The sequence below is a fragment of the Esox lucius genome, chromosome 16 (assembly GCF_011004845.1).
Source record: "Esox lucius isolate fEsoLuc1 chromosome 16, fEsoLuc1.pri, whole genome shotgun sequence".
Classification (NCBI taxonomy): domain Eukaryota; kingdom Metazoa; phylum Chordata; class Actinopteri; order Esociformes; family Esocidae; genus Esox; species Esox lucius.
This window is the reverse complement of record NC_047584.1, coordinates 31,869,368-31,890,360: the sequence shown is the minus strand read 5'-3', so window position 1 is coordinate 31,890,360 and position 20,993 is coordinate 31,869,368. Positions and strand designations below refer to the sequence as shown.

General features: G+C 44.1%; 1 protein-coding gene across 2 annotated transcripts; it reads right to left on the bottom strand.

The window, feature by feature from the left end:
- Positions 1-1,532: 1,532 nt before the first annotated feature.
- mtbp (MDM2 binding protein) lies at positions 1,533-20,934 on the bottom strand. 2 transcript variants are annotated; one of them, XM_034286908.1, is made up of 22 exons: positions 20,732-20,934; positions 20,499-20,588; positions 20,254-20,327; positions 19,593-19,729; positions 19,200-19,258; positions 18,797-18,941; positions 18,376-18,490; positions 17,519-17,644; positions 14,823-14,917; positions 14,156-14,222; positions 13,096-13,213; positions 12,655-12,825; positions 10,175-10,288; positions 9,688-9,900; positions 9,492-9,582; positions 9,187-9,360; positions 8,027-8,122; positions 6,916-7,179; positions 5,277-5,514; positions 3,330-3,443; positions 2,252-2,317; positions 1,533-1,960 (listed from the first exon to the last, which is right to left on the bottom strand). In XM_034286908.1, exons 1-22 carry the CDS (start codon positions 20,787-20,789, stop codon positions 1,922-1,924), a joined length of 2,664 nt encoding a protein of 887 aa, XP_034142799.1. In that variant the 5' UTR covers positions 20,790-20,934; the 3' UTR covers positions 1,533-1,921. The 2 variants fall into 2 exon arrangements, with proteins under 2 accessions (XP_034142799.1, XP_034142800.1); XM_034286909.1 differs by having other exon boundaries at positions 9,193-9,360.
- Positions 20,935-20,993: the final 59 nt, after the last annotated feature.

Sequence of the window (20,993 nt, the reverse complement as noted above, 5' to 3'; positions counted from 1 at the left end):
AAAATAACGCTAATGAAGCATCGAATGGCCATCATTAGTTATCTTCACCTATATTGATAGATACTGTATGTCATTCACAAATGGCTGATTAGCTGTCAAAACGGCCAGTGGCAAAATAGGATTTGTTCAGGATAGACAAAAACCTCACTGCTACAACAGTTCATAGGTAAACTTAATAAACGTTACTCAGTTTAATGCTAGTTAATGGTGTCTAACCAAATATTCAAACTTGGCGTGATGTTAATGAGTGAAAATAATATAATGTAAAGAGGCTATACCAGGATGTGTGCAGTTTGGTGGCATAGAGGTGAATGATAATGCTTTTCATGTGGGCGACCCGGCTTCGATTCTCGAGAGGGCAGGCATGATTAACTTTTATTGCGGGCCGGCTGAACTAGGCTTGCCTGGTTTCTTGTTTTTATATATATAAAAGGTGAACTGTTTCCTGGTGGCCGGTCTACTTTATGCACAGCTTCCCGGATCACAATGTGAAAAGCTTTTCTATCCTAGGCTACTATAGTAGACTTCATCATGGATGGGAACCTGGTTATCAAAGAGAATTGGGTGGGTTTTGCCCCTTCTTACACCTGACTGGGTAATAACAGAGGGCCAACAACCAGAGCCAGGCTGGTGGCATCGGTAGGCTATTTGTAAATTGCCAAACTTGTTGTGGCCAAATTATGGCCTGTGGGGCATTTTACCAGAACAATTTTTATTGACAATCTGGTGTAACTGCCCCGACTGTCATTAGAGTAAGCTCTAGGTTTTTATTGTATTGAATCTCTGCACACCTTGTTACGTAGTCCACGGTTGAACTGTTCCAGTGTAATTGAGTTACCTTTATCAAAACATTACTTGTATAGTCTAGTGACAGGCTTACCAGCCCTGAAGCAATTTAGAAATTAAAATAACTTAATCGATATTCAGCTATTGCTGATAATTAAACGGTAGCATGTCTCAAATGTACAGCTTTAGCTGTAGCTATTATATAAGATCGAATCCAATGGTAATTCTGATGTGTCTTGTTTCCAAGTACCGTTTCCCCAAATCATTTAGTGCATTCTGACCCATTCACTTTCTCCACTTTGTGTTTTGTTAGACTTAAAATATTTAATCCATTATGAATGATTTGAAATCAATTTACACACCATACGAGATAATGACAAAAGTGAATACAAAAAAATCGTGCCTATTTATGTGGACAAAGTAAAGCGGTCTGAATGCATTCTATGGGCACTGTATGTTACGCTGTTCAGTTTGCGGTATAGAAAATGAAATACAAATGATACATCTGACTAGAGAGTGACTCATTCTCTGAACACTTGCTAGAAGGCATGATGTTCCTTTATAGAGCATGCTACAATTTATCAGTACCCCTATAGCGCTTGTTAAAATTAGTGCACCATGTAGAGAATAGGATGCAATTTGGGACTCAGTATGTCTGTTCACACTAATATATAGTAGGGTGACTGATATCATCTGACTGAACGGAAACCGGTAACATGTTAATAAAAGCACAGAACTGCTGTACCTTGGATAAACATGATGATAGACAATGTTTTTATTATGTTCTATGAAATTAATGTACATTCTGTATCACAAATAAATACAACTACCAACAATGCTTTAATACAGACAAATTAAGAGAAGTCATAATCCCCATAAAATTCCCTTTAAAAAAAAATAAAACTAATTAAAACATTTCTAAATACAATAGTTGCTCTAGAACTGACAGTCACTGATGTTGTTCAAAGAAACTCAAACAAAGGGAGTTTTCTTAATGCTAATCACACTTCCACATCCTGCCAGATTCTACTAAAGTTTTGATGGTGACAAAACGCTAGAGTGTGATTCCTATTGTTTGCTGTGAATAAAAAAAAGCTGACTGAAAAAAACAGCAGTCATTCTTCAACTCCTCTCTTCACTTCTTAGCAGCCTTCTCTGTGACCCAGTCGATCACCTGGAATATTGAATAAAAAATTATCTACATTTTAGCAAACGCTCTTTTCAAGAGTGACTTGGTCCAAACATATTTAGAACGGACGATGCAAACGCCATGCTCTACCAAACAAATCCACACCGGAGCTTTATTATCAGTGGTTTAAAGGGGACCAGGGGACCACAACGTTACTTACTGGTCACGGCACACAATTTCAACTACATTGCCACACATGGTCTAACAAGGATACAACTCACTGCTGTAGGCATCTTGCTTTGAACAAGGGATGGGAAATATGGGTTGACTAGTTACCTGCTTCACATTGCTGCTTGCTGCTTTCTTCATTTCCTCATGAAGTCCCCTGGATGTTTTCAGATCCTGTAGGAGGAAAGGAATAGAGTATGACAAAGTTTGTGTGAGCACTGGTGTGAGCCAGTTCTCTGTAACTGAGCAGGTCTGTTTGGTGTCACCTGAGGTTGCTGCATGCTTTCGCTTTAAATACTCACAAAACATTTAAGAGTATAATTTCATGGATGGTCAGTCCAAAAATCCATAGCTCTGTAGTATCTTTGACAGTGTTCACATTTCTCTAGCCTCATCCATTTACATTTGTCATTTCGCAGATGCTCTTTTTTGTAATTTATTTTTTTAAAGAGTGAATGGCAATTAGTGTTAATCTTAGCTAGCTGTATGAGACAACAATACATCACAAATGTATCTAGAACATTCTAACTGAGCAAAAGATTTAACATCCAAGTCAGAGTTGGTAGGAAAAGACAAGCGGATTACCAAAACAGTGGTGGGTCACTGCTTTGTCAACTGTTTGAAATGCAAACTGGGCCTTAATTAAAAGGCCTCAGATTATAAATCAAGAGAACTGAAAGCTACAGACATTGCAACAGAAAAATAATGTTTTTAACACACACACACACACACACACACACACACACCTCGTCCACCAACGGTCAAAGTCTGAGTTCTGGTGCTCGAGTCCTGGTTTTAGTGCTCCAATAGGGTATTTGCGGTTTAAATTTTATTAACATTTTCAGAGTTGTATTTACTTTTCACAGAAAAAGTCTGATTTCATGCGTTTTCATTTCAGGCTGTAAGGAAATCTATGTGGACTAGAGAAAAAAAAACAATGAGCTGATTGAGTATTGAATATTTTGAGTGGTATAGGCCCTAGATTCTAGAAATGTAATTCATCAGAATTACTGCAATGAGATTCAGATTGATAAATATTATGATTTAGCGTGCTAAACAAATCAAAGACCAATTCCATTTTTAAGAGAGAGACAAAGGAGAGGCAAAGCAGTCAGATTCTACTTCCAGGAGCATGCAGATCATGTTGCTAAATGTTGAGTTCAGTGAAAGTAAGGAGGAGACTAACCTTCAGATAAAATTTAGAGATTTCAAATAGTCTTTGACTGCAGGCGGCAAAGCACTCGTGTTGGCTGGTAATGCCTTGGTGTTTCAGCGTCCTCGCCACAACATCCTTCAACATCTGAAACCAATACCAAATGACACGTCACGTGAAATGTATGTTTCAGCTAGTAGCTGTTCACTCTACCAGTGAACAGCTGGCCCCTGTTTCAGGGGAAACCATTCATAAAAGTAATGTGACTTACAGTTCATAAAGTCACGTGAATAAGTAAGATCACACCCTGGATACTTCAGCTTTTTGTTCATGGATATGTAATCTTCACTTCCACACATTAGACAGATAAATAATTTAACAAATGACAGATATAACTAAAAGATTTTACTTTACAATCATTCATCAAAGATTAACAGAGATGCACACTAATGGCGCAGATATAATATATATTAATATAAGTACACCCCGAGCTGGAATTGCCCTCTTTGCCTGAAATAACTTCATGTAGCAATTTCTTGTAACTGCCTATAAGTCCTGTACATTGTCTGGGAGGAATTCTTTTCCACTCTTTAAAGTACAGCGTCACCATCATTGTCCTGTTGCAAAATGCATGCTCAGTTTCAGCTTTGACAGTTGCCTCACACATTCTTCTCAAGAATTGTCTGGTACAGTATTGAATTCATGGTTGACACAATGATGACAGGTTGGACAGGCACTGAGGAAGCAAAGCAGCCCCACACCATAATGTCATCGCCTCTATGCTTTACAGTTGGTATGAGGTTCTTCTGTTCAAAGGCAGTGTTTCGTTTTTTCCCCAAAAAGATGCTGTCTGGCATCGAAGCCAAACAACTCCACCTCACCTCATCTGTCCAGAGCATAATGTTCCATTAGTTTTGGTTTTTAAGCCGGTGTTGTCTGGCAAACATTTGAAAGCAGAGGCATCTTCCTTCTTGACCTTACATGTGGGCCAAGTTTATGCAGTCTATTTCTGACAGTTGTTTACTTTGACATGGATTGTGGCAAGAGAGGCCTGTATATGCCTTGATGAGACACTGGGGTTCTTAGAGACTATTTAGAGCATCTTTTGGTCAGCTCTTGGCCTGAATTTGGCGGGCGACCTGTACTATGTAGAGTGTCAGTGGTCAGAATTTTCTAAATTTATAGGCCTTTTTGATCTTGGATCACACCCATATGGTTAAAACCAAAACATACCCCATTAATATACTTTATGGAAGGCTGGACCCTCCCAAGTTACCTGGTGCACCTGATTCTGATTTGAGCTATTCTATTTGATGGTAAAATCAAGGTGCACTTATTGTCTTCACAGAAGTGGTTTCAAAGTGTAGTTTCTGCGTGACTTGATAAATTGGTTTACCTTTATCAATGGACGTGGTTGGACTTTTGCCCAAATATGTTAAAAACAAAAACATTCCAAGGGGTGTAGGGGAAAAATGTGGATGTGTGTGTCAATGTAAATCACATATACTGGTTTATTTACATAAAAGGGCATAATGTCCTTCTTTGTGTGCTTCACACATTTTGTTTACATAGCAATCAGAACAGCTCAAGGTAATGTTCCTTCAACCCGAACTGTAGGTCAAGGATTATAACACTGGGGATAATCTCAGATAAACCTGAATTGTTGCGTAGTCAATCAAATTCTTGATGAAGTTCTGGGTTCATTCATGTCAAGAGAAACATAGCACCGGCTTTCTCTTTAGGGAAAATATGAAAATAATTGGTATGCAATATTAATAGCCATTTCAGTGCATTCACTGACCACGTTTCTTCTGAGAAACGTGAACTAAGGTGAGATGAGTGAATACCCTATATTTTATGTCACTGATTAACTGAAAAGATGAGTTTTGTTTGACGGTAACCGGTACACAGGGACACTATGTGACAGCAATAACTCCCCAGTGGAAGCACACAAACACATCGTCGGCCAGAGTCTCTCACCCGGGCATGTTTCTGGGAACGAGACTCCTTGTTGGCCTTGTCCTCTTCCTTTCCCTGCCCCGGGGTGGGTCTGTCCCCCCGTGGGGGGGGCTGGTGGTGCTCAGGCGGGGGTGGTCTCGGTGCCGTGACGGAGGAGGCGGACTGAGTCCTGGAGGGCTGCCGTCTCAAGGCCCGCACAGCAGGATGGATGCCGCTGGACGCGGAGCCCAGGGACTCACTGCTCACCGACTTGGCCAACCTGGAACACACAGACCAGATTGAGCACAACCTCGCCCGGATCCCCGCGCTGCGTTCGAGCAAACGGATGCTCCACCACGGCGGGTGACCAGGAAAATGCACCGTAATGGCCACCGACTCAATCAACATTCACCGTGGTGACATCCAGTGTAGGAATGCAACGCATTTGTATCGGCTAGTCCCAGTCTGCCATCGGCAGAAAATCTCCATCCAACTCATCCAGCGTTAAGAGCTACGGTCACCCGAAATGTCTAGCTGTATGTGAAAGGTGTTCAAGTGTGAGGAGAAAAATATGGCCACCACCGTTTATGGTTCTGAATCCGAAATGGCACCTTTTTAAATCACTGGCACCCGGTCAGTACACGACACTGGGAATACGGTAGCATTTGGGATGCATGGTACACCTCCTGGCAATTAGAAGCCAGCATTGGAATGTGCCATAAAAACCAGCATAATAAACCCTATTCAAACAGTAAAGGACAATAACTGTGTTCACCCTCAACCCTCGTCCCCGCTGCACATTCTGACTCTTCTCCCGCTCTCTGCATTTCCCTGTTTTACTGCCATCATTCAACGCAACGGACTAACCACAAGTCGACAGTAGTCATACCTGAAGTGAGCTCGAGTTAATCATCGGCTGTTGCAAACATTAATGGACACAAAATATTCGGGGAGTGACACTTCCTGCTGACTAGCTGTGCTGCTGTCAAGTGTGTGACTGAGCTGGGGACGTGACAGAAAGACCTCAGTTAAAAGGTAGGCTTGGCAACATCAAATTGTTCATTGTTCAGTGCCCTTTACTCACTATGCAGTTTACATAGTGCTGTTACTTCATTACACAAAGCCTACCTTTAACAGGTTCAAGAACGCAGACGACATAAAACACTGAAGAAAAGAAATCATACGCGTTCGTTTTTTTTTGTTTGTTAAAGCGACCAGAGAGAACAACAGGTGCAGGCAGCAACAAATGGAGCGTGACTGAGAAGCTTCATTTTTAGCTAGACTGGAGTTCAGCCCGACCACATCTGATGCTAAGAGATTTCATGAACAAATACCCTGAGAGAGTGACACATCTCCAAGGTGAAATGTTAGGAGATTGTGACCTGAGACGGATGTGGGTGGCAAAAGGTACACCACTCCTGACATTGTGATCTATTCTCCCGTAGTTGAAAGTAAATCACTCATCACACTGCGATTTTATCTCCTTTAACGTGAAGAAAACATGTTCCAACAGGTAAGCAGGGGCAGATTTCTTTTCACCCCAAATAAAAAAGTTGTTAGTTGCGAAACATTTCTTCAACAGAAGAAAACCAAACTATTTTCTATTGGACAACATTCTGCCTGGATGTTAATTTGCGTACATGGGTCATTAATTACATTTTAAGTAGGGATCCCAACTAACCTCTTATGGGGGTGGATAGCTTCAGTATCCCATGAGCGTCTCTTAATCCTGGGAAGGTCAGAGTTGAGAAGGGCCTCTCCGTCCGGGACACTACCGGGTTCTGACAGGACGGCTGGCGAAGGAGCGGGGCTTAAGGCAAAGGGGATGGGACAGGGGTCCTTGGAACAGGTGGTCTGCGTCTCGTAGCGAATCACACGAGACTGTAGTTTAACAAAGGACCGGTCCCGGTCCAAAGCCTTGTGGCCCTGCTCATCCAGACAGAACCTGACGGACAGCGGGAGAGAAGTCAGACAAAACAGAGGCTGGTTTAGTGGTTCAATCTAAGTGAGGGACCTTCTCAGGAAATAATTTTACATCTTGTGATTGTAGCCAATCAAAACAATGCAAGGCATGTCTTCAAAGGGACTAGAATGTCTGATGTTTGATCCTGTAGACCAACACTTCTGAATTACATCCAATACAGCCAGAGCCAGACACCCTAACTAACCAGGCAGTCCTCTAAAACACTAAACGCAATGTTCCTTCAATAAGATAGCTGGGTTATTTTATCGCAACAAATTCCTTTTATGATTGCTGGATCAGACCTGGCTGCAAAAAAAGCAAATTTTAGAGCAAAAAATTTAACTGGGTCCAAAAAGAAAACAATTTGAGAACAAATACAATGGAATGTTTTTTATTATATGGTAGTGTATAAAGCCATGGTAGTTGCCATCATTGGTAATGTATAATGGCCCCTACTCTAAGCTGTGGTAATGTATAAAGACACCTACTCTAAACCATGGTAGAGAAATGGTAATAAAAACACCTACTGTAAGCCATAATAGTTTAGTTATAATGTATAAAGACACCTACTGTAAGCTGTGATAGCATAAAGGTAATTAAAAATGACACCCACTCTAAGCCACAGGAGTGTAGTGGTAATGTATAAAGACACCTACTCAAGACCCACAGGAGTGTAGTGGTAATGTATAAAGACACCCACTCTAAGCCACAGGGGTGTAGTGGTAATGTATAAAGACACCTACTCTAAGCCACAGGAGTGTAGTGGTAATGCATAAAGACACCTACTCTAAGCCACAGGAGTGTAGTGGTAATGTATAAAGACACCTACTCTAAGCCATGGTAGTGTGAGCTGGCGGCCTGGTTGAACGGGAGCTTCGTGACTTTCCGAGGGGTCAGGTCCGGAGACATCTGGAATGCGTTACCCCTGAACAAAAACATCAAAGACCATTAGCACTGTTCCCAAGTTCTTCAAATGTTACCACAGAACAAATTATTACCATTCTTCAAAATTTGTCAACAATCAATTTGATAGGTCCATCTGGAAGACAGCACAGTGGGGCTCCCCTCTGTAGCCTGACTGACTGACTGACTAAGACTGTAAACAACTTGCTAATCAGCTGTCAGCTCGAATGCCTCTGCTATAAAGTTTTTTTTAATTAACATGAATTACTTCAACATGTATTCTTCTCTGCCTTTTAAATACATCAAAAACATCTGTCAGAGCTTTTCAAATCTGAGCAAGTTAATTACCCTTAATGCTGGCACAATGGTGAAAAATGGACAAGCATATAAAAACTAAATCACGCTGCTAAATCATGAAAGCTAATTTGATTCTAAGTGAATAGTTTTGTCTGCTAATTCCAGTCATTTCTCCTCAAGGGACGATAACATTGTAAACACATTATCAGTGCTTGGAAACACCAACAGAATGACAGCCATGTCGATTCCTTCCAGGAGACGGTTTGCAGAAGCAAACTAAAGTGCCAGGGCACTTCTTTATGTCTACTTTGAAAGTCTAAGAGCTTGTTTCATGCACTCCACCAGAGACACCAAGGAAATGTACTCGTTGTTTTAACAACTCAGTGGCAAGACAAATCAATTGGAGCACAACGCCATGAAACCCGAGAGAAGGAAGGATCGCTCGGAAGGACCTGGCCTGTATGGAACTGGGAAGAGAAAAGGCCAGTGGATGAAGTTCACCGACTCACTGATTACATTATCATTGCCACGCAGCGCCGAGAGGAACCAGACACGCGTCCGACCATGTCGGTGTTTCCTTGTTATTCTCCGCCATTACCATGAAACGGTACGTTGTGGAGCGGCTGTTGAAACGGCAGGTACCGCACAACATCCTACCACGGACAGGTACCCCAACCCCTGAAACGGACAGGTACCCCAACCCCTGAAACGGACAGGTACCCCAACCCCTGAAACGGACAGGTACCCCAACCCCTGAAACGGACAGGTACCCCAACCCCTGAAACGGACCGGTACCCTAATCTCTGTACGAGCAGCGGCTGCAGGTCTCCGCTCGGATGGCCGTCGGGGGTGAAGTGCCTGAGGAACTCCTTGGCGTCCAGCAGGGCAGGCGTGGTTCTCTGGCCCTGAATGTCTTTAGGCCCCAGCAGACAGTCAGACGAGCTGCCGGACAGCAGCCCAAACCTGGGGGGGGGGGGTTCGGGGGCAGGGACCCACAGACAACTGTGATCGACCACGGTTTAGCGCCAACTGCACAACATCCTGCGGACTGGATCAAAGCACTGCAGAGCAAGAGTGCAGGGCGACGTTTTTACCTCATCCTCTGACGAGACCTCCGAAGGTTCTCGTAGTTCTGCAGAGCACTTCTTTCGGGCCATCCGGAATGCTGCGAGTCTTTCCTGAACTCTAATAACAAGGCAACAGGTAAGGTTAGAGTAAGGCTGCTCCTTTCCAGTTTATTACTAAGAGTTTCCGAACAAAAAGGGAGCGCAGGACGCATGGCGACATCACCTGTGGGCTTCACCGTGGCGTTCTGCTTCACCGCGGCGTTCTCCTTCTCCGCGCCACCTCTGCCGGGAGCCACGGTGGCGTGGTGGGGCAGAGTGGAGGTGGTAGGCAGGTCGGAGTCGTGCATCCTCAGGTACTGTTCTCTGGCTAGGCTGAGCAGAACCTTCAGGTCGTTGACCGGAATGGAGGCCGGCTTCTCCGCCTCCACTTGGCGTCCTGGTCAGGGGTGGCAAATGGTGAGACGGCAGCATTGTTTGGGGAGGCACTTTAACGCCAGGAGCGTGTCTCCCGTTGTGGTAGCACGAGGCAACCTGGCGTGGAGGCCAGCGGGCGTTGGTCAACTGAACACAGGCAGAATCAGTCTATCGGTAGACATCGTCGGAAAACAGAATGTGTTCTTCGCTAGTTAACAGAGAGAATTCACGGGAAAAATACATTTTGAATACGTGTTCTTCCTCAAATGTGACGCGCGAACACACGGCGCTCTTACTGAGGCATTCCTTCAGGACCAGGGTCTGCACCTTCGTCATCTTCCTCTCCCTCTGCAGCAGTTGGTCTCCATGGAGACAGGGCAGGGAGCGCAGCCAGTCTGTGGCGTCGGAACCTAGGGGAGGAGATCGAGGAGTTGAATGAAAGTTCAGAAATTAATTGACCAATCATATTGAGACTGGTAAACAGCTGGATTAACAGGCCTATAATTTAGGGTTACTTCAAAGAAAGGAGAAACATGGACAGTTCCTGTCAGCCTCCCGGCTTTCAGATTTTGATGCAGACTCCGAAGCTAAAAAAAGTTTCTTTTTGGGAGTCCCATGCAATGAGAACTCAGTGAACTGAGTGTATTCTTGTTAAATTTTGATGAAGTGACACAACCACTACTATGAAAGGAGATGGGGAGTTTAATAATGGATCGTGTTGCTTTGATCTTGAATGGTGACTGATAAAGTTTTTTGAGCGACAGCAATCAATCAGTCTGTCCTTCTAGATTGACTCACCATATAACACCAACCTAGCATGAGTCATAAGATCACATAAAAATGTCAAAAAGGAAGTTATGTTCAAAGCAAATGTAGTCCAAACTATTCTGAAGTTACAAGGAAAGTGTGTTTGACTTTACTGGATAAATAATATTTAAACTGCAGTGACTTTGAAACTCGACTTAGATGCATTTCCTCTTCTCTAGCCTATTCTTCACGGCTAATTGCACCTTTAAAAGAAAACCTCAGAACAATTCCACAGCTCCTATCGAGCTATTAAAGCATTTGGTCTTATTAGCCCCTTCCATTTAAAGCCATTTACAGGCAGGGGTTGGAATTGGTTTACGTGGACACAGAGCGGCTGGGAGCCTCCTTCTACCTTTAATGCGCTGTATAAAAGGTGCTCTGATGGTCATACAGAAAAAGATAGAGAGACAGAGAGAAGGAGAGAGACAGAGAGGGGAAGAGAGACAGAGAGAACGGAAAATGAAAGAATAGGAGGGACTTTAAATAACTGTTTGTTCTCATTCTGAAAGGAAACATTGTCTTGCTTTAATCTTTTAAAAGGGTTTTTATGAAGGTCTTCTCATGACAAAACCCCACCGAGAGTGAAGGGAAAAGTATCTTTCAATAACCTTTTTTAACAGCTTGCAGTGTTCTTTTTTTAAATGGAAACGCTATAGATGAGTGCGTGTGTGTGTGTGTGTGTGTGTGTGTATGAAAGAAACAATGTGTAGGCTTAAATCTTCTTATAAAAGGCAATCAAAGCAAGGGTCACGAAAGACAGAACTCCTGGGAACGGAGTGTATTTCAGAGTTCTACAGTGATGTTCTTCTCTTCCACCATGTTATGTTTGGTTGTAGCAATAGATGCTACATGACATGAGAGTTAGCGTGAAAGAAAACAAACGCTCTGTTAATCGCTTTGGCTAAAAGCCTCCCTTAAATGATTGATGTATTTAAAAAAAAGAGATCTCTCTTTAGGGTGTTCCAAGAGAGAACAGAATGTGCTGTCCATAAATGAATGAGAAAGACTATGTTGGAGGGGTGGCTATTTAACTCCATACTGTAATAAAAATAATGTGGAACTGAACGGCTATGACTTTGCCGAATCTGAAGGTCTAGCAACGCAGGAGGTCGTGGGTTCACCGCTGTGTCACGCCTTCAACTACACTTTAACTCACCCGGATTGGGGCGGTCTTTTTCAACCGGGCATTGTGTCCTTAGTCATCTCAGAATGAGGGCGAAGGAACCAAACAAAATAATCAGAAGGGAGAATTCAATATAGCCATTGCAGGGCTTTTAAAAAAAAACTTCAGGCTCAGAGTTCCCATACATAATTACTTGGTATGAATGCCTTGGGGTTTCCATCCACTACGTTGACTGAAGCAAGACTAAAGTTGGGGAAGGGCTAGGTGGATAAAGGCATCAGGGAGATTCTTCTTGTCCTTTTCAACTTGGGAAGCCTCCGCCTTGGACTGGGGGACAGTAAATAAGCTCTACAGAGTGAGCAGTCCTCTGAGGCAGCCGTTTAATACAGCTGTTCGTCAAACTGACAGGAGAGATTTCATAAATGTCCCTGAGAGCGACACGCACAAACACAAACAGACACACACAAGTTTGTGCAGCTACCCTGATGGGGACCAGAAAATAGAAATTGCATGCTCCCTTGCCCTTGCAGGGGGATTATTTTTCCATAAACACCTGGACCAAGCAAGCACATTCGTCGGGCCTACAGTTCATTCTAATCCTCCAGAGCTGGAAAGGACAATGTGGAGAAGAAAACAACACGTAAGCCAGCGATGCCAGGGCTGGTGGGACAGTTTGAAAGGTTGTGACAGCAACGGCCCCGTTCGATGGATGGAGATATGAAGTGACAGCATTCTGTGGCAACACAGGGATTATTACTCAACCCACCACTCCCACAGGATAAACACTGATGCACTGAAATGAATAATTCAACCTTCCACGCCATAAGAAAACAACATCATTGTTACCTGAGGAAGACAGAGCTTTCTCTTTCAGTAGTCCATTGACGGTTGCCATGGCAGCGGCTCCGTTGATCTGACTGGCTGAGTGTATCATGCGGGCCTTGCAGTCTTCGCCCCCTGACCCCTGGACCAGCAGGAAGTAGTGGCCACTCTCTCCCTTCACTTCCACATCTGGGACTACGGATTTAAAAAAAACAGACAGGCGTAAACGTGGTTAAAATAAAGAATAATGAAGTCAGGCATTCCAGGTTCTCTCATCAGTTCGGGAAAAAGGCAGAACTTAAACTATAAAAATAATGCCATGTATATCTGTGGTTCTGCTCATTTAAATACTGCCTATGCTTCAGTTAGAAGAATATTAGGTAATTGTATGATGGACCCAGGCCAAGCACAGTGCTAGCCCCAATTCTCTTCAGACTGGGTGGCACTGCCCGGTCCAGGACCTACCTGGCAGGCCCTTGGGCCTCTGGGCCACAAAGTCCTTCCACTTCTGGGAGCCAAGCTGAGAGGCCGGGGGCAGAGCCATACCGCTGACCGTGCAGGACAGAGAGAACAGCGCCCCCACCTGGAGAGGCAGACACAGCTATGAGCATTATGACCAGTACGTACTACAAGTAATATCACTTCCAGGCTGGGGGCGGAGCCAGTACAAGAACAAGGAAAGAGCACCCTTACCCAGAGCCTTTAGTACTTTTTTTTATGAGGAAGGAGCGAGGATAAGTGAGTCAATTGGACACTGGGGCTGATTGAGGGCCGTTTTCGAAAACCTTGCCATACCTCAAAGTTACCATGTGTAATCTCACAATTCGTGCCAAATGATCTGTAATGATCTCCAGCTAGGACACACGTTTGAAGCTTCACCGTCTTACGGGTGACCTCGGCAGGGCAAGTTCCCAATCACTGCCCTGGGAAACAACCTTACATTAGACCAGAGGGACGGCTGCTACGGAATATCAAGCTCGAGGTCTGGCGAAAACAAAGTGCCACTCATCGCCTGGTTAATAAAATCCCTAAGCATGGTAGAGGAAGAGTCGTGACGAAATAAATAGGTACACTTAGAACCTCAAATAAGAGCTGAGAGTCTGAACTTTAACCTTGTAATTGATTGATTTAAAATCCAAGTCAAAATAAAAAGAAACTACTCAATTATCCAGTACATATATAAGGCACTTTAGAGCCACCACACTGACCACAAGTTTAGCATGTCTGACTTGCAGGCTTAAATCATTAACATAGTGTCTGTCTTCCTGTTTAGGAAACTAAACAGTCCAGGGGTCACTGACCTGGACACCGTAAACAGGAGTCTCACCAAGATCTTTCACAGCATATTAAAATGCTCCATTCATTCCCATTTAAATTAATCTGAACAGGAAGGTCTCTATTCATCCAACAAGAAATGCACAAAATCTCTTATCTCCCAAAAGAACAAGTTTCTAGCTACTGCGGCTACTGTTGCCGGATGCTGACATGGGTCGTATGTCTGTGTTGTGTTGAGTTATTGTTTTACCTTGCCAGACAGTGGTTTGAATTGATCGAGGAGAAGTTTTGCTTTCATTGATTTGAAGGACAGTCCTCTGTTTACACAGGTTAAGGTATAAACCAGACAATGTGCTGATAACTTGGGATAACCTGGTATAACCTGGGAGGGTGCGTGTCTGCTGATAACTACTGATACGGGTCTTGTAGCTGAAAAAGCGAATGTTAGCCAGTGCAAATAAAACATTTCATTCACAGTTTCCACTTCCTAATCACACCTTCAGTGAAAACTGATAGTGTTATGTAAGTCAAGATAAGAGTTACATGGAATTTGATGAATCACCCGAGAACAAAGTTCAATCTCCCCAAACCAGGCTGAAGGGTATTCCTGTATGGAGGTGGGTAAATAAATGACCAGGATTTCCAGTCTGACCTTCCTTGTGGATGTCTACAGTTCTCTAGGTAAAAAAAGCACATTGTTGGATATCACTGAACTCACAAATTGAATTCACGCAGGCACGCACGCACGCACGCAAACACTCGCGCACACACACATGCATGCGCACGTGAACACACGCACGCACACTTAAATACATAACAGCACTTCACCCCCCCCCCCTCTAATATAAAGCATTGTGTATCTCTGGGGTGTAAACCAACCACGCTTCGGTTGTTACTGCCGGCAATGTAAAGGATACAGACAGAATTCTGTGCTGGAGCGGAGGAAGCTGGGTAGATCCGACACGGTCACCAACTGAACCAGGTCCAGAACTGGCTGATAGTAATGGAACACCTTGACACAGAGACAGACCGGGGATGAGGACAGGGGAGGAGAACGGGGATGAGGACAGGGGAGGAGAACGGGGGAGGAGGACAGGGGTGAAGGAGCGGAGGGAAGAGGAGGCAGGAAGGAAAGACAAAATGACAAGTTGACATGTGTTCTCTAAAATACTGTAGCTCACTACACCTCTGATACACTGTCAGCTTGGTTCGCCGAATGTATCAGACGAGAGAAAAGAAAGGAGGAAGAGAGATCACAACACTGTGTGTGTGCGTGAGTGTGTATTCGTGTAGTTAGGTCAGTTGCTGGCATAATTAAGTTGCTGGCATAGCTTTCACCCCATCAGCTAACCCCCTCCCCTTCCCTCTCCCCCTTTCTCCCTTGGCACAGGCTTAGCTCCAAATCCCTTTTCGCAAACAAGCGACATAGACGACTGCTTCACAGGTCACTGTAAGTAGATTTAAATCCATCGATGCAAAGTCAGCTTCATGCGTTTCCCCCTCAACCTCGGCCCCTCTTTAGTCTAAAACCAAAACAGCCAGCCTCTGACGGCACAGGAGTTCCATGGCTGAGTTTCCATAAAGTGCCGTAATGTGTCTGGTTTCTGGGTTGAGACACAGCTAAAATCAGACATGCAATTGCTGTGGATCTTTGAGCGGGTTCAGCCCTGTGCACCCTGCTCAGGACAGTTACGAGCTGTGGGAGGCGTGTAGGGACTGGAGACAGGGGCCTGGGTTCTTTAAATGTATGTGTGTGTGTGCGCATCCACTGCCAAATGTTGGGGCGCACAGATACATAGGAGGACGAGATACAAGGTCTTAAAAGCTGGAATGTCTCTTTCCCCTTGTTCATGAAAAACATCAGTCCAATTACAGTTTTACTACATCGACACAACCAGAACAAACACAATAGTCCTAAATGCTGTCTGGCTGGCACAGAGCTGAAAGGAAGTTAACAACACTAGCTAATCAATATCGCTACTGTAAATCAAGTGTGTGTGTCACGGAATAAACAGCCAAAGGGTTTAATAACACACGCTATCTACGATCTGTGTGTGTGTGTGTGTGGCCATTGCTACATAGAGGGACCATGATTAATCTTTAGTGGAAAACTCATTAGAGAAACATTCCACACACTTTTATGACAGCCAAGCCTGGAACAGTGAGGAGGCAATGACAAACACACTGAGCCAGCTCTCCCCCCCCCCAATAATTTTCATGGGGTTTGATAGAAAACTGCTGTTTAGGTAACCATGCAAGATAATTAACAACTTAAACTCTGACAGACAGAGACGCCTGTGTTTGTAAAGTTATATGAACAGGAAAGACGTTTTTTTCACTGTAAGGTTCAGCGACCCGTTTAACATATATTTTGTCTTTGTATTCAAAGACGGCAGTTTTTTATCCCAACAGACATCGAAAAGAGGGAGTAGGAGGTATATTAAAACATTTCGGGGAATGACTCGCTCGATGTCAGTGACATTTTGTTATGAAACACAAGTATCTTATGTGTGTCCAACAAGACATCCATTGTGTGTTATTACCCACATATTGACATTCGAACATACTCCTATTCAAACCTTAAGCCATGCATTACTGACCAACTTAATCGTTGATCACAGTTAATAAAGAGCCAGCTGAAGCCATGAGGCGTTCCCGTCTCCTGTCAGCTGGTGGCACCGCCTAGAGGCCCCGGCGTGGGCTGTGGTTTTCAGCTCGGTGCTACAGAATAGCACCTAAATCCACTAAGCCAACTCTGAGGACATTCTAAGCCCTGAATGATTCCTGCATGGAAGACAGGAGTGGAGGAACAACCCGTTTCTGTAGAATGAGGTCATTTTTGGAGAATTTACAGGCATGTAAAAATGTCACACTTCTGAACAGGGAGCGTGTTTTAACTATGTCGGTACTGGTCCCACTGTGAGTCAGCTCAGTAAGAGACTGTTCCTTAATTAACATCCAATTGAGGACTGGTTAAAATGACATGCCTCATGGTTTGAGGAGGAAAATACTAATGGCCTAATATATGGCTAATAACACAGAATTAAGTGAAATCAGATTATATTTTAAAGATGCCCAAAAAACTAAAATAAACAACGGGATGTGTCTACAACCCTCTGACTTAATCAGCGACGGAAGCCCCTTTTGCAGTAACTACAGCTGTGAGTCTGTAGGGATGGATCTCCAAATTAGCACGCCCACACTTGGCAATATTTTATTTATACAACTGACCTTAAAATAAAAAAACAGTTCAAGCTCTGTCAAATGCTATGGGGAGTGAATATGGACGTCAAAATTCACATGACATATTTCAGAATGTATTTTCATCCTAGTTTCAACTTCAACGCAGAGTGCTGGAGGTTTTCTAAAAACACAATTGTCCCCAGTCACTGACAATGAGAAGCATCCCCATAATATGGTGCTGCCGCCACTGTTCTTTGGGTGCACACTTTGACCAATGTCAACCACAAAACCCTTGTAGCTCGGTTATATTGGCTTCATGGCAGCTTCACTGATCAGTGTCCGACCTGCTCGCTTTCTATGACCCCAACCTGATCTGACCCCTCCCCCCTAGGAAGGCTAAGCGGTGACTGACTAGGGCGGGATCACTCACCTCTGAATGTAGCATGTGATCCGAGTTGGACCGGGAGCCGCCAGCATCCAAAGGTGTCAGGCTGCCACGGGCCTCTCTCTCCGGGGCTCTGAGAGAGAAGCCTTCAAACCTCACCTCAGAAGCAAACTGTTAAAAAACGACAGGAGACAGAAATAGGACAATGCTGTTAGTTTAAGAAAAACTGGGTCTCCAGATTTAGAACACCAACGAGTGTGTTTGTGTATACGGTTGTCTCAGAAGTCGACCTCTCGCGGGATTTAATTCCAGCTCCTATAGGAAACCCTAATTATGCCATAGCTGACGGTGAAAGCTGATCGTCTTCTGAAGCAACGCAACTTGGGGAATTAAACTTTGGACACAGCTGAGTTTTCAGTGTACGTGTCATTTGGACTAGCTAGACTTGAGGCAAAAATTCTCCCCACATCTGTCAACCCTCACTGGGCACAGGCGAGCAGAAACAGGCTTGTCAACCTGAAATCAACAACAGATGAGTCATTAGGGGTACCGTCGAGGCCTGGGTTGGGTTTCAGCGGGTGCAGTGTGTTTTCATGCCCCATTGTTCACCAGGGGGCTCGGGATAGGCTGTGATCTCTGACCACTGACCTCAGTCAGCGAGGTCTCCAGACAGAGCAGCCTTTAATTACGGCCCAAGGACAAGAACACGTTGACCCATACGTGACCCCTAAGCATTCTACAGGCACGGCAAACAGGGTAATCTCTTGTTGCATATCATCTAAGAATATCTTAAACACACTTTCAATTAACTCCCTTTTATCTTGCAGATTTACTGAACTCCTATGCCCCCTGGTGGCCAAGTCTTTGAATACTTTTTGTGTCATGGGTGAAGTCTGAATAACCTTTTTCTCCCTGATAAGAATCCCTCCTCTCCATAACTCCCGCTCATCAATACAGGTTTCAAGGACGCTGGGATCTATTACCCGGGCTGAGAGGTAGGAGGCTGGCTTCTTCCACCTGGACATACAAGTTCAGAGACAGTAGGAAAGGACGGAGTGTTTGCACTTCAAAGTTGAATACAACATCACATTCTCATTCAACACGTGGAACTAAACAATGATAACGGCAGGACTACCTAATTCTAATGAATACACTGAGTCACTGAACTCACGAACTCCAATATAGTTAACACTGTAAATCTGTTTTTTCTGCATGGTCTACTACTATAAACTTGAACTGTGCTTCCCCCCTAGTGGTCAGATAACTACAGTGCAGGCCTGACTGGGAGACTCCACAAAGCCCTGAACACCGCAGTCTCATTACCCTGTGTGATGGTCGGTCACCATGGTCACCTTGGCAGAGTGCCACGCTTGCATGTGCTTCAACGAGCCAATCACAGGCAAGAACTCCTTCATGTTAGGAGCCTCCTCAGCCCCGCCCAGAAATATCACATCCAGCAGAGCTTTTCCTAAGGAACAGGAGGAAGGGGGTGAAGAGAACAGGTAGGTTTGCTGGTTCGAATCCCGGAGCCAATATGCTAAAAACTACGCAGCCTTACAATATGTCCAATAGGTGAAAGGTGGAAGATTCAACACACAGACTAATTAAAATGAATCTGCCATGCTGCTTAGGAAATACAGATGAACAACATAAAGATAATAACGCGAATTGAACACAGGTCTCCGTTTAGCAACATGAACCAAGGCCGGTGTGAGTTAAGGGTTACCTGGAGGTGGAAGCTTATCTGATAACAGGTGTAGCCCTTCTGCAGCCTCCTCATACAATCTGCAAGACAATAAGTCATCACTTAAACCAGGACCAGGCCACTCTGGTCCTGAAGGGTGCCAAACACTTCTGGTTTTCACTCTCTCCTAATGGAGGACTGATTTAGACCAGGGATACCAGGTGAAGGCAATTGACCAGTAGGCAGCAACTAAAACCCAAAGTGTTTCCGGCCCCGGGACAACAGACTTGTACTACTACATAATTGAAAGGCTAAGCGTAAACAGTACGGAGCAGGGTGGATCATTCAGAAACTACAGACGAATTCCAGACAAAATGAAGGTAAGAGGTTGGGTGTGTGAAACGTAACGGGTAATGCCAGTGGATGTTTCCTTACTCTGTGTGTTGTTGTGGGTCGGCCCTCTCCTCCTGGTCATCCAGCGCACTGAGAAAAGCCTCAATGGAGTTGAGGCTTTCCTCCTCACTGTCATTCTCCTGGCAGTCGCCTACCTCCTCCCATTCTGCACTGCAGAACTGAACCCGGAGCAGGAAGAGACCGGGAGGTCAATGCACTGACACACAGGGATGTAGCAGCCTAAACGTCACACTGTTGCCATGGTAACATCGTCAGCCTGACCAAAGTTGCGTGAAGACAAAATTCTCAACAAGCCAACATCTTTAATAGTACGACATTTGCACAAGCTCTACCTGTGGTCTGTGCTTTCAGTTGGTAGGAAGTTAAGACTAAACGCCCACAGAAAAAGTTCTAACTTGGCTTTTTGGGGGCAATATTTGTGGGTGCAGATTTGTTCATTGCTCTGTCAACTTGTATTGCCGGTTTATATTTTCTCCTGACGCACTGCACAGGATGCACAATATGAATAGACACAGCGGACAGTGTCATGGCAACGGTTGTTCAAAAGTGGTTGTTCATTTTGTTACAGTCAACTGAAGCAAACAGAGATGCACATCATGTGCAGAACAGTGTACGTAATGGAACAAGTACCGGCAAGCCAAGACATGCAAAGACAATAGACATACCTGGAGGTGACACATACCTGATATGTTCCATGGCATGCCTGGACAGCAAAATACCACCTCTGTGAGGCCGGACCTCCACTGAGAGAGCAGGCTGAGGAGCCAAAACAGAATGACAATCAAACCATGGATTTGGCTGTGCTTCAGTACAAGATCCGTTGGGAAATGTAACTACTTTCGGTAACTTTCACCTTGCAAAGCACATCTGAAATCATTGTAAAACCGCAAGACATCTGACATGGCACAAACAAATGCTTTGGCTTACCTGGAAAAAGAGAAATCTTTCTTGTTGAATTAACGTTACAACTGGTGATGTTCTCCAGTTCACAATAGATCTGTTTGATATACTCCAAAGCTATATCAAAAGAAAAAGCCGTCTTTATAAGCCTTAGGCTCTGCGTTTGCTCATTACTGTACTTATTTACACAACATTCGGGGCTAACAAGACAGCTAACTACAATAGTTACTTAAGTTACAAAATGTAGCTATTGTCCTTACCCTTTGTGCATTTATCCACTTCTTGGTTAAAAGAAATGACTAGCACGTACCGATCCATCAGTTTTCAGTAAATACGTAGCTAGCTTTTTAAATGGAAAACAAGTGAGGAATATTTCCGTGTTGTCAAATTAATTTCCCCGCGCTGTCTCTGGTAAAAACGGAAAAAGTCTAAAGTTCCGGTATCGTCTAGGAGCTACTTCAAAATACAATCGGTAAGAAAAGGCATATTTCCTGACGAGGGGCACTATTACAAAAACGTAAA

Bases quoted from the DNA above. Each gene is read 5' to 3' on its own strand.
- mtbp (XM_034286908.1), bottom strand. From the start codon at position 20,789: ATGGATCGGTACGTGCTAGTCATTTCTTTTAACCAAGAAGTGGATAAA. The intron at 13,214-14,155 runs GTAAAACAATAA...CTGCCTCTCCAG, and splicing joins TCAAACCACTGTCTGGCAAG to GTGGGGGCGCTGTTCTCTCT. The intron at 2,318-3,329 runs GTTAGTCTCCTC...TTCCTCCTACAG, and splicing joins TCTCTAAATTTTATCTGAAG to GATCTGAAAACATCCAGGGG.